Genomic DNA, 11899 nt, shown 5'->3' with positions numbered 1-11899 from the left:
ACCACACCAATGCAACTAATTGTGGTTGACCTTAAAAACCGTTTGGTGTGGTGTGGGCTTAACACTCACAATTCACAACCTATTCCTTATGATGAGTATATGAGGACACCTAGTGGACATGTGGTGACATTTTTTCCCCCTAAGCTTTTTCTAAACAAAAATATTTTTGGACCCGACACATCCCCAAGGACCCCGCTTTCAGAAGCAGAGACGTTTTTACCCGACCTTGAGAGGGCATGGTGACAGAGTTGTGGGGAAATGCAATTGAACAGCAGCTTAATTCCAATTCATCACATTTCAACCCGACAGGTTCAGAATTTCAGATCAATGTCTGCAATGTTTCTTCGATGGCTTTGCCGATACAACATTTATTTTGTCTTTTGGGGAGTACAAAAGTGAACACAGACAACGAGACAAATGTGTTTTTGAGGGCCTTGCTTTATTGACCGTCCTCAGAACTACTTAGTTGTTCATCATAGTCTGGAAGAGAGAGAAAAAGACAGAACGACAATGAATCTGTTAGTTTCAATGACAACAATAAAACAGCATTTCAGTTCAATGACATTGCAAGTTGCTCAAACAATCACAAGAGTCAACGTACATACAGTTGTGGCATTTGATCTGAAAACGTTATACACGTATACACGCAATACAAAAGGCTCTTCATTTATCTGTTAGTAAAGACTACAAATTAATACAAGGTTTCTACTCTGACAGTTGGTTGATTGATTGATTGATTACTTTATTAGTCAGCATTCAGCAATGAAAACAGTACGGACATTAAAGGCTCAGGGGTTAAAGCCAAAAGAAAATGTTCAGACCAATTTTCAAACGATGTGGCGAACCCCCCAAATTTGCATCGATCTACGTACCCCTGTCCTAGACAGCGATAAAGTGTAAAATAAATCACAAATTAAAAACATGGTGTGCACAGCGCACACCACATTTTGGGGTTGTAAAATTATGTTTTCCCAAAGTTGCCTTTACCGAATGTGTCAATCCATGCTTCATTTTATAGAAGCAGCTTTTGAAGTTATGCTGTATTATATTGCTAGTCTGGTCAATCAATAAATAAATAAATACTCATATTGAAATTACTATAGGTCTTGACTTTATAGCCATGCACATGGTGCATAGCAACAGTGTGTTAAAAGTTAAAAAAAAAAAACCCAGAGGAAGACACTTATAGGCATGTAGCCTTCAGTAGTCCATTATGCACCTTGCATTATAAGGTTGCAAGTGAGAACAAAAGTAAATTACAAGAGAACCCACATTGGTTTGGCAACTAAAATGGGATACAGTGATAGGTGGGCAGTGGGCACTATATAGTTTCCAGCAACGCCTGGACACTTTGGCTATTTTGTGTGTTACTATATTTGAAAATGTGCATGGTATTGGTACATAATTCAAACATTTACTCTCCTAGGGTTTTTTCGATTCTGACGAATCCAGAATCGAAAAAAACCTCTTTGAGTCTAAATGTTTGGGCTAGTAAATCATTATCATTGTGCCTAAATTACATTAGCCGCTGCCTCGGTCTGTTCCAAGCAATCAAGCCCCTGACCATAAATACAAGAACCATTGTGTAGTTTATCACTGTCTTCCCTGAATGTTCCATTCTATATTGTAACATCAGTATTCAGTAGAGTTGAGCAAGAGAATGTACAGGCTGACAGACAGGAGGACAAGCAATAAGCACCGATGCACGCAGCTAGCAGCTAACAGCTAGTAGCTAGCAGCTACTATAGGCTAGCCAGCTAGAGAGTGCTGCTTGTTATACCAACGAGGCAATACACATTTGCGTTGAAAATAAATCCTCCACAGTATCACTGCTCTAAGCTAATTTAAAAGAAACCCTCTGACTGCAGTGACTGTCACTGTTCTGGCCCGAGTAGAGGGAAATATGAAAGTATTTAGGCTCTCTGTCTGTCTATCTGTCTCTGTCAGCAGCACCGTGCTCACTGCACTGCTCTCAGGCAAGTTCTGAGACTGAGCGGCGCGCACATGCAGCAGCAGCTGCAGAGAACATAGTGGGGAGCGCGCACACTAGCTTCTTAAAGAGACAGGCTGCATTTTCACGGATTTGGCCATCGTATCGCTACGCTAGTAGGGAAGCCTGAGTAGAAGTAGGGACTACGGACCCCCCATTTAATGGCATTTCTATCTATGGGACCCCGATGTATATTGAAAATTAAGGTTCAATTTAAGAGTGTACAAATGGAACCAAATGGACCCGTTAGGTACAGAACCATGAGGGTCCATAATTTGGTTCCTATAATTATCATTTAGCTGGGGACCCCCTGGAACTATCTCAAGGGCCCCTATAGCGGTCCCCCGGGTCCCCACTTGGGGAACCACTGCTGTACCTTGTCGATCCAGTCGTTGAAGGCAGACACGCGGGTGAACACGGTGGGCTTCTTCACGAAGTTGCAGCCCAGGCCGGAGACGAAGCTGGCGATGCCGTGGACCTCCCACGTCCCCTCAGCGCTCTGACAGTTCAGCGGACCACCGGAGTCTCCCTGCAGGAGTGATGGAAAAAGTACCTCAAATGTTTTACTCATACGTAAGTGAAAGTATCAATATACTGCTACTCCGTTACAGGTAAAAGTATACGGAATTCAAAATGTGCTTGAGTAAAAGTACTACATTATTTCCATCAAAATGTACTTAAAGTACCAAAAGTAAAAGTAGGCCTACTCATTATGCAGAATGTGTAAATTCAAGTTTTAAAATGTATACAAATATTTGTGCCGTGAGCTTGTAGATGTATATAGGGCTGACGTGTTTAATATGTTTTGTAATACCGGTAATAAAAGTAACTAGGAACTAACATTTTCAAATAAATGAATAGTGGTGTAAAAGTACAATATTAGCCTCCGTGATGTAGTGAGTACAAATACCTTGAAATTGTACTTAAGTATATGCTTAAGTAAATGTTACTTTCTACCACTGCACAGAGGTCAACTCACACAATGCACCAAAATATCATGCATATGGCCAAGTGATTATCACAATGTTAATCAATATTGAGATCACATTAAATCAACAGAGCTTTTACTTTCACATTGTGCTACCATTCCTGGTAATTAACACGTCAATAAATGCTAATAATCGAACAATCATGTTCATATAATTGTGGGAAGCCAAAATCGGGATCACAATTAACATGTGATTAATTGTGTATATAATATAATGTGTGCTGATACTCTCACATTATACTGTCTGTCCGTCTGTCTGTCTGTCTGTCTATGTGTCTGTCTGTCTGCCATTCTCTCATACCCATGGGAAGATAACATGTAATTATGTCAGTGGACTGAGATATTTAATGATTCGCTTAATTCACACACACACTTACGTTGCATCCGCCCACGATGCCGTCCCCTCCGGCACAGACCATGGTGGTACGGACCGCTATCCCCCACCAGTCGGGCTTAGAACAGGTGGCGTGGTCCGCCACTGGCATCAGAGCCTGCTGCAGCGCATCAGCGATGGGGCCTCCGGCTAGCGCACACACACACACACACACACACACACACACACACACACACACACACACACACACACACACACACACACACACACACACACACACACACACACACACACACACACACACACACACACACACACACACACAGATGTCATTTTGGATATCATTCGATATAATTATGACTATAGAGAGAATGATGCAGGGTGCTTCGACTAAAAGTTAACATTTTCAAAGTGCACGGCATCGGTGTGCATGCATATGTTTAAATCTTCACACGCTAAAGACGACCTCTAAATGTTTGATCTTAACCCCATAACATAGCGCACAACCATTAAAAGAACCATTTCTCCAGGAAAATGGTCCTCGCAATGTTGTTTGCACGCACACACACACGCACATGTACACAGCAGCGCATTATGTATGACATGTGTACACTGCGACAGCTGTCAGATATGCACTACAGCGTGTCCCCAGGCAAGGCGATTATACAGTACACTGGTGGAAGAGGTACTCTGAGTATTATTGTTATTATTATTATTATTATTATTATTATTATTAAGTTAAAGTAGGAATGGCACAATGTACTGTAGAAATACTTCAAGTAAAGAGCCTGTTTTCAAAATAATCATGACTTGAGTAAACAAGTGATATTGGGGTTAAGAACCAAAAAAGCTCTTTCAAAAGTTGCAAAACCTTTTTCGAGAGAAGCTATAGGTGTAGCAGAGAGCTTGTAGAGATGCCGTTTTTTTTTCTTTTTAAACCAAAAATGTAGACATTTCAAATGTTCAAAGTAAACAAAATGTGAATAGAGCCAGTACTTGTACTGGTAACAGGGTATTTCTACAGGGTGATATTGCTTTTACTTTTACTTATACGTAACAAATCAGACATTTTCATGCTCGCAGGAGACAGCCTGTCAGACATGCATTACAACGTGTCCGCGGGCGATGAAATACATCATCACTCGGCCGTTGGAAACCTCATATGTCCAAAACCATTACTTGTCAGGTGATGGAATGGAAATCTTCATGGAATGGTGAAAATTGCAGATCTACAAGCACACAACATCGCTGCATTGTTGCGACACGTTGTGAGCTTGTAGATTGAGGCTTTAACCTTTGCTTTTATATGAAATATCCAAGACTATTAAGATTTTATGGAAGATGGTTCATATTGCTGGTTTGACCACTTCAGATGCTCTAATCTGAAATAAGAACCAAAATAGCCTAAATCTACAAGCTGTCAGCCTGTCAATACATCGCAGACATTGAGAGCTTAATGTAGATAGAAGACATGCATGGCTTCAATGGAGTCCAAATGACTGAAATTTTGAATCCATGAGTTGGGCTTTAATTTAGGAAAGAGTGTAAAGAGTTGAAGAGTGGAGATACAAGGTTTCTACCCGTCGACAGCAACGATGTCAGTGTTCAATCTATGGAGGCATTTATTGAACCGGGATGTGATGCTGCTAGACTGTGTCTGTGTGTGTGTGTGTGTGTGTGTGTGTGCATGCGTGCATGCGTGCGTGCGTGCGTGCGTGCGTGCGTGTGCGCGCGTGTGTGTGCGTGCACTTGCGTGCGTGCGCCTGCGTGCATGCAAGTGTGCCGCCGGCACAAGGATTGTTTTTCTCTGTGCTTGACTTGTGTAATACATGATGCAACACGCATGACCGCTTATAGATCCATAAACACAATCACACATACATCTTGTCGCTGTCGAGCAGAAACCGCTTATCTCCATGATTTAATGTTTTTTCATAGTGATTATGAAGACAAGGTTGGAAATGAGTGCTCCATATACACCGACAGGACAACGCGTATTCAGGGCGGAGTCACCACCCCCAGGGGAAGTTGTGATTTGCTCTCGTTCACGGCAATGCAATTTGCGGCATTTCCAAAACAATATTGCGCAGAGTATAGCGATTATCAAACGTATTTGCAATGCCATACGTTGAAAGATCTGTTGCCCGTGGACAAGGCACGTTACCTCCGCAAGTTAGTTATTATCACTATTATTTTACACTCTCAAGACTTAAAGATCTATAAGGGTCCATTTGGGTATACCAACTCTCTGGGGACCACCTGGAACCGCCTCAAGGACCACTGATGGTCCCAAGACTCTCAACCACTGGTTGAGAACCATTTCTGTGCAACACATCACGTGCACATGTATAAATACTGTTAGGTAAATACAGTATGCCCACAGGGCCGTCATTAAGGAGTGAAAAGTGGTAATGATTCATAAGGACCTGAGGCTGTTGTAGGTGTGCATAGAAGGTGTGTGCATAGATACATAATGTGAATTATAATCATCTGTACATGTCTTAGCCTAGTAATACATATTCTGTACCCTCTTAAAACATTTTGTTTTTGTTGTGTGAAAATGTCAATATTTCCTGATACTGGACATACAGTGCAGGCTATTATCAGTAACAGGGAGGGAGACACTGTAACTCCAGTTCTCTGGTAGAATAGACAACACATTTTCAGGTGGCTTGCCGAATTTCAGCCAATCACGAGAGGGGACACATTTATCAGCTTAACCATTTGAAAGTGTTCCAGTTCCAATTTTGGTCTGCTACATAATCTTTGTTTCAATTTCATGTTACCAATTTTCACTCGAAATAACGGAAAACCTTTTTTCTTCTAGTGATAACCTACTACTTTCGGATCCGAAAAACGCAGCGAAAGAACGCACCACCTTTACTGACGTAGAAGGCATTTGTAGAAGAGCATGAGTCTGGTCCAGCAGGTACTTACTGTAGAGGCGTCCCCAGCCAGTGATGTAACAGGGGTACAGGTTGGACAGGAGCGTTCCGGACGCCGGGATGCAACCCAACTGCACCTGGTCACTGAGAGTCACCGACTCTGACAGCTTGATGAGAGCGATGTCATTACTGATATATATATATATATATATATATATATATATATATATATATATATATATATATATATATATATATATATAGAGAGAGAGAGAGAGAGAGAGAGAGAGAGAGAGAGAGAGAGAGAGAGAGAGAGAGAGAGAGAGAGAGAGAGAGAGAGAGAGTTATCTTACGAGGACTCGAGGAGACATTCATTTTTGCAGCCTCCGTTCTTAAAACCAAACAAGACTATACCATATAGAATAAAGGTCACAAGGTCACCAAAATAGTCTGTATAAAGCATAATACCCCTGAAAACAACCCTGTAGAAATCTATAGATGACCAGAATGTTGGGCTCTGTACTTATCAGCAAGAATGTACATGTTACCAACAGTATCCTGGAATGAGCCAGGAGAATGAGACTAGCAGGACACTGCTAAAGACACCAAAGAAGTGCCAGCCAGCAAATTGGTGCTGTGATGGGAACCAAGTACCAACACACAGGCTGGTGACGAAGACCTCCCCCATTAACATTCGTGGGATGTACACGAGCTGGCCAGACGTACGGAGAACAAGGATGACTGGAGGTGATGAAGGGCTATAGCTTCATCTGAGCCAAGGACGAATCTCAAGAGATAATCTGCCTATTAGAACGTGAGATAACTGCTGTCAAGTTGATACCCTTTAGCCGTGACGCTGCCTGCTAAAGGCAAAAGGCCATCAGAGGGCACCGAAATCAGCTAGGGCCCTATTGTCTCCGGAGGCGTGATGAAGCCATGTGCAACAGGCTGCTTCATGGCAATCTGCCCATTACGCAGGGCACTCAGCGCTTAGCGAACCGCCTACGCACCGGAGTACAGTAGTGCACACTAATGTGAGTTGCAAATGTCAGCCTGACACATGCGTCTTCTGGCGTCAAAGTGTTTTGATGTTAGGTTGTCTGCTGGCTGCTGCTTCCAGTATGCCAAAGCAATTTCCTCTAGATAGAGTTGGTTGTCGGGCAATTAAGAAACGTCAAATATTTATAAATAGATTTTGTACTTTGCACAAAAGTATAGTGAACATAGCTGATGTGCAAGTGTTGCCTTTAGTGGGGTCTCTTAGCAAGATTCTAAAGTGAGTGGGGTCCCAGTTCAAATATTATTATTTTGGGGAGTTAATTAACGGCCTGAAACGTTTGAGAACCCTTGATGTACAGTAACACAATGGCTTTTGCCAGTGGTGGAAAAAAGTGAAAAAGGTAAGTGTAAGTATCAATACTACAATATAGAAAGTCTGGAATTCAAAATGTACTTGAAAAGTAAAAGTACAATATTTGCATCCGAGATGTAGCGGAGTAGAACTCAAGGTATTTGAAATGGCAAATACTCCAGTGAAGTAAAAGTACCTGAAAATGTTAAGTACAGTATAGGCTACTTGAGAAAATGTACTTATATATATAGTTACTTCCCACCACTGGGCTTTTGCCTTTCCTCACCCGAGTGCCACAAAGATCTGGTTCCACTTCTCATGGACGATGAGCTTCTCAGGGAGGATGGCCTTGGAGCCGGACTCCTCCACCACCAGGTTGTGCTTCCCAACGAACACCCTGTAGGACAGCTGGGTGCTGGTAGACACAAGAGAGGAGAGACCATTAGAACACCCTGTAGGACAGCTTGGTGCTGGGACAGACGAGAGACAAGAGAGGAGAGACCATTAGAACACCCTGTAGGACAGCTTGGTGCTGGGACAGACGAGAGACAAGAGAGGAGAGACCATTAGAACACCCTGTAGGACAGCTTGGTGCTGGGACAGACGAGAGACAAGAGAGGAGAGACCATTAGAACACCCTGTAGGACAGCTTGGTGCTGGGACAGACGAGAGACAAGAGAGGAGAGACCATTAGAACACCCTGTAGGACAGCTGGGTGCTGGTAGACACAAGAGAGGTGAGACCATTAGAACACCCTGTAGGACAGCTGGGTGCTGGTAGACACAAGAGAGGTGAGACCATTAGAACACCCTGTAGGACAGCTTGGTGCTGGGACAGACGAGAGACAAGAGAGGTAGTGCCGTGGCACCAGTCCAGGGGTGGCTCGGAACACTTTGATAATATTCAGAATTCATCCCTTCAGTTTGGTACTTAGACCACTCTATTCTATACTCAGCTTTTGGGATTAGAAAAGGTCGAAAATATATATCATTTTTATTTATTATTTAATACTTTATTCATCCGTTTAGCTAAAAGTACAGTTATACGTACCATGAAGCTAAAAGGATAACGGGCCCTGAGGGCTTGTTTCCATTGTGGTCTTCCTGTGTGGCCTATACATTCATTTCTAAGCTGACAGGGGCAGTATTGAGTTCACAAGTTGACAATACAGCCTCCGTCTGGGATTGCGCAAGTCCTTACTTGATGCAGTGGGCGGCGGTCATGACCCAGTTGGCAGCAATCAGAGACCCTCCACAGGTGTGTCTCCACTCACCATCCCTCTCATACTGCAGAGAGACCTGCAGACAGACAGACACACGAGTGGTAAATGTTAGTTATCACTTTTTTCCACATGTGTGGCTTCATTTGGTTTATTCTTGTATGCAATGTATTTTAATCAGCTTTTATTACTTGAAAAAAGGCTTAGATTTGGCATTTATCATTTATTGGTTTTAGGTATTTTGATTTTTTATTGAGGGTATTTCTCAGGAATGACATTAAAAAAAGGTCAGAAAGATTAGGGGGTATTAAAAACAAGACATGCCATGGAAAACATTATCCACTATTACAATTGGCATATAGCTAAAATAACTTTTATGATAGGTTTGTTATCCAGATTTCCTTTTTTAAATTGTAATATTGTATACATTTCCCAAAAAGCAACCTGTGCATACCCCCACCAGCCATACACAAATTAATAAATTCGTTTTCGCTTCACAAGTTTATATAGGGATATAAAGGACAAAAGGAGACAAGGAGTGCAACTCTTTTCCGATTTATGCCCATAGCCTCATTATTTTTCGTAAAGACAATGAGAGAACAGCTAGCAACCAACATGGTAAGTCCAATTTAATCCTGCTAGGATGTGCCAGTGCTGTGCTGTTGGCTCAGAACACGGACGTTGTTGCTGCTGGCAGGTCTTGTGTGAATCGCTGAAGGTCACTGTTTTTTACACTGTGTGCGTGTGTGTGTGTGTGTGTGTGTGTGTGTGTGTGTGTGTGTGTGTGTGTATGTGTGTGCGTGCGTGCGTGCGTGCGTGTGCGCGTGTGCGTCGGTTCCTTTGCCCCCGGATAAACTCCTCCTCGGCTGTGAATTCAAGCCATCTGCAACAACCATGCTCATCTGTTTTCTGCATGCTAAACCCCAGAAATTAATATTCTTGGCGTTTTTTATAATTAACCATAATATCATGTCAGGTGGGAACCTCTTAAAAAGCAGTACAAGAGCTTAGGGGGACTGTGTATGTGTGCGTGCGTGCGTGCGTGCATGCGTGCGTGCGTCTGTCTGTGTGCGTGGCTGCGTGCATGCGTGCGTGTGTTAGCACATACCTGCCAGGGCCAACTATGGGGCTTGGCATCGACTCCGTTGACCACACGGGTGGTCAGGGGCTCGATGGGAGGGGTGCCGCACCCGAGGGCTGGAGTGGAGACAGAGAGACAGAGAGAGGTGGAAATTAGGCAATTATTTCATATTGTCGGGCATTAACCAAGCTCTTACCTGCGTATTTGAACCTTTCGTTTTTTCGTATTTGAACCTTTCGCTACGTTGGACGTAGCGTGTGGAAGGAACACGTTATTCCAACCAGTTCCTTTCCCCTCCATCAGGTGCCCCGGCTGGCCAGGGTGAGGCAGTTTAGTGACCAGGATTACTGCATGTAATATGATGATAATAATATGATCTTATAATGATTTTGACACAGACACGAAAAAAGAGAAGTCCACACTGGCTGGCAGCATCCTGGAAACAGTCGTGGGAGACGGCCGGGCCCTCCCGGATTCAACAACACATCCGGGACCCAGTAGGTGACGTTAAAGGACAAGACCTGCCACGCCATCTATGGACCTCGCTGAACCGTCTGCGCTGTGGCGTGGGACGCTTCAAGTCATCCATGAAGAAGTGGGGCCTATCGGATAGCGCGGCGTGCGAGTGTGGTGAGCCTGAACAGACACATTATCACAGACTGCCCCCTATACAGCCCACCCTCAGAAGCTGGCCTTTTTGACCTAGGACCAGAGACGAGGGCATGGCTGCATGACACTGAGTTGGCCATCTGATGAAAGAAGAAGAAGAAGAAGAAGTCCACACGCCAAAGCTTAGGATTTTCCATTTGATATAATACATGGTGATGTATGTAATGACATCGGGAGAGAAATAACAGTATGTCCGTACAGCGTTGAAAAGATTTCTCACTGACATCATCATCAGTGACAACAATTTAAAGGTCCTAAGTCATAACATCCCTTTGACATTCAATTTGAGTTCAGAGGTTAACAGAAAGTGAATTACAGCGACACCTATAGCTGGGAGGTATGGCCGTGCCGACTAATATAACGTTTTTAAGACATAAATATAGGAGAGCGAGGGAGACAGAATGTCTACCTAGCTAGAAGGTCAAACAACAGTTCTCACAGATTCAAATGTAATCTGTGGCAAACAGGAGAAAAACAATTCTTTATCTCGCACTGGCTAGGGGAGAAGTGAGATTTAACTTAGTGGAACAGCGTGACATGAAATATAAGTCATAGGGCATAAGATTTATAATTAAGCGGGACACAGGGCACTCATTCACTAACAATACATCTTAAATAATTACAAATTATCCATCAATGACGATCGATGCCGAGAGAGAGAGAGAGAGTTTTAAAAGTGAGGTCCAGGGAAATTCCTTATACTGTAGCATCAAAAATTGTCTATAGCCACTTTAACCCTATATTTTATAGTTCGGCTATATAGAAAAAAGTTATGAGATTGTGCACCTGCTATTTTAACGGTATTTATCTTTATATAATATAATAATAATATAATATAATGAAATGTGTTTGGGAAAAGTTTGAGTAATTGCAATACGAATATAAACACAGATCAATCTGGGGGTCCTCGACACGAAAACGAGAACCACTGCACTGACATACTGACGGAACAGAGGGAGGTAAGAATTAGAGAGAGAGAGAGAGAGAGAGAGAGAGAGAGAGACACAACAGATGTTCTTACCAGCAGCTATGAACAAAGAGGCCAGCACAACGGGGATCATGTTGATTGATGCTTGAGCTGGAGGGGCATCACCACTCCAGCGCGCCTTTTAAACCCCCACACCGTGGGCTACACCCGCAGCCCCTAGCCCCCTACCCACCTATAGCTCCCCTTCCATACGCACCCCCACCCATACACGCCCCCTATACCCCCCACCCCCGTAGCCCTATAGAAGGTGAGGCGAGCGGCGGTGGACTTGATCCCAGCAGTATACTTGAGGCAAAGTATAGATACTTTAAAAAAACCCCAATATACTTATATTCAAAAGTGTCAATATTTGTCGTAGTGGAGTGAAAGTAAAACATTTAAAACATTAAAATAC

The 11899-nt window shown here is 43.1% G+C and overlaps 1 protein-coding gene across 1 annotated transcript; it reads right to left on the bottom strand.

Annotated features, from left to right (window-relative positions):
• Positions 1-462: 462 nt before the first annotated feature.
• On the bottom strand, positions 463-11584 carry ela3l (elastase 3 like; the record flags this gene model as incomplete). The annotated part of the gene is made up of 9 exons (XM_080765676.1): positions 11539-11584; positions 9876-9964; positions 8749-8846; positions 7835-7963; positions 6250-6386; positions 3356-3501; positions 2367-2519; positions 1963-2016; positions 463-480 (listed from the first exon to the last, which is right to left on the bottom strand). Exons 1-9 carry the CDS (start codon positions 11576-11578, stop codon positions 463-465), a joined length of 864 nt encoding a protein of 287 aa, XP_080621802.1. The 5' UTR covers positions 11579-11584.
• Between the last annotated feature and the right edge of the window lie 315 nt (positions 11585-11899).

Source organism: Protomyctophum bolini (assembly GCF_963924005.1).
Source record: "Protomyctophum bolini genome assembly, chromosome: 6".
Taxonomy (NCBI): Eukaryota; Metazoa; Chordata; class Actinopteri; order Myctophiformes; family Myctophidae; genus Protomyctophum; species Protomyctophum bolini.
This window is presented reverse-complemented; position numbering and strand designations above follow the sequence as displayed.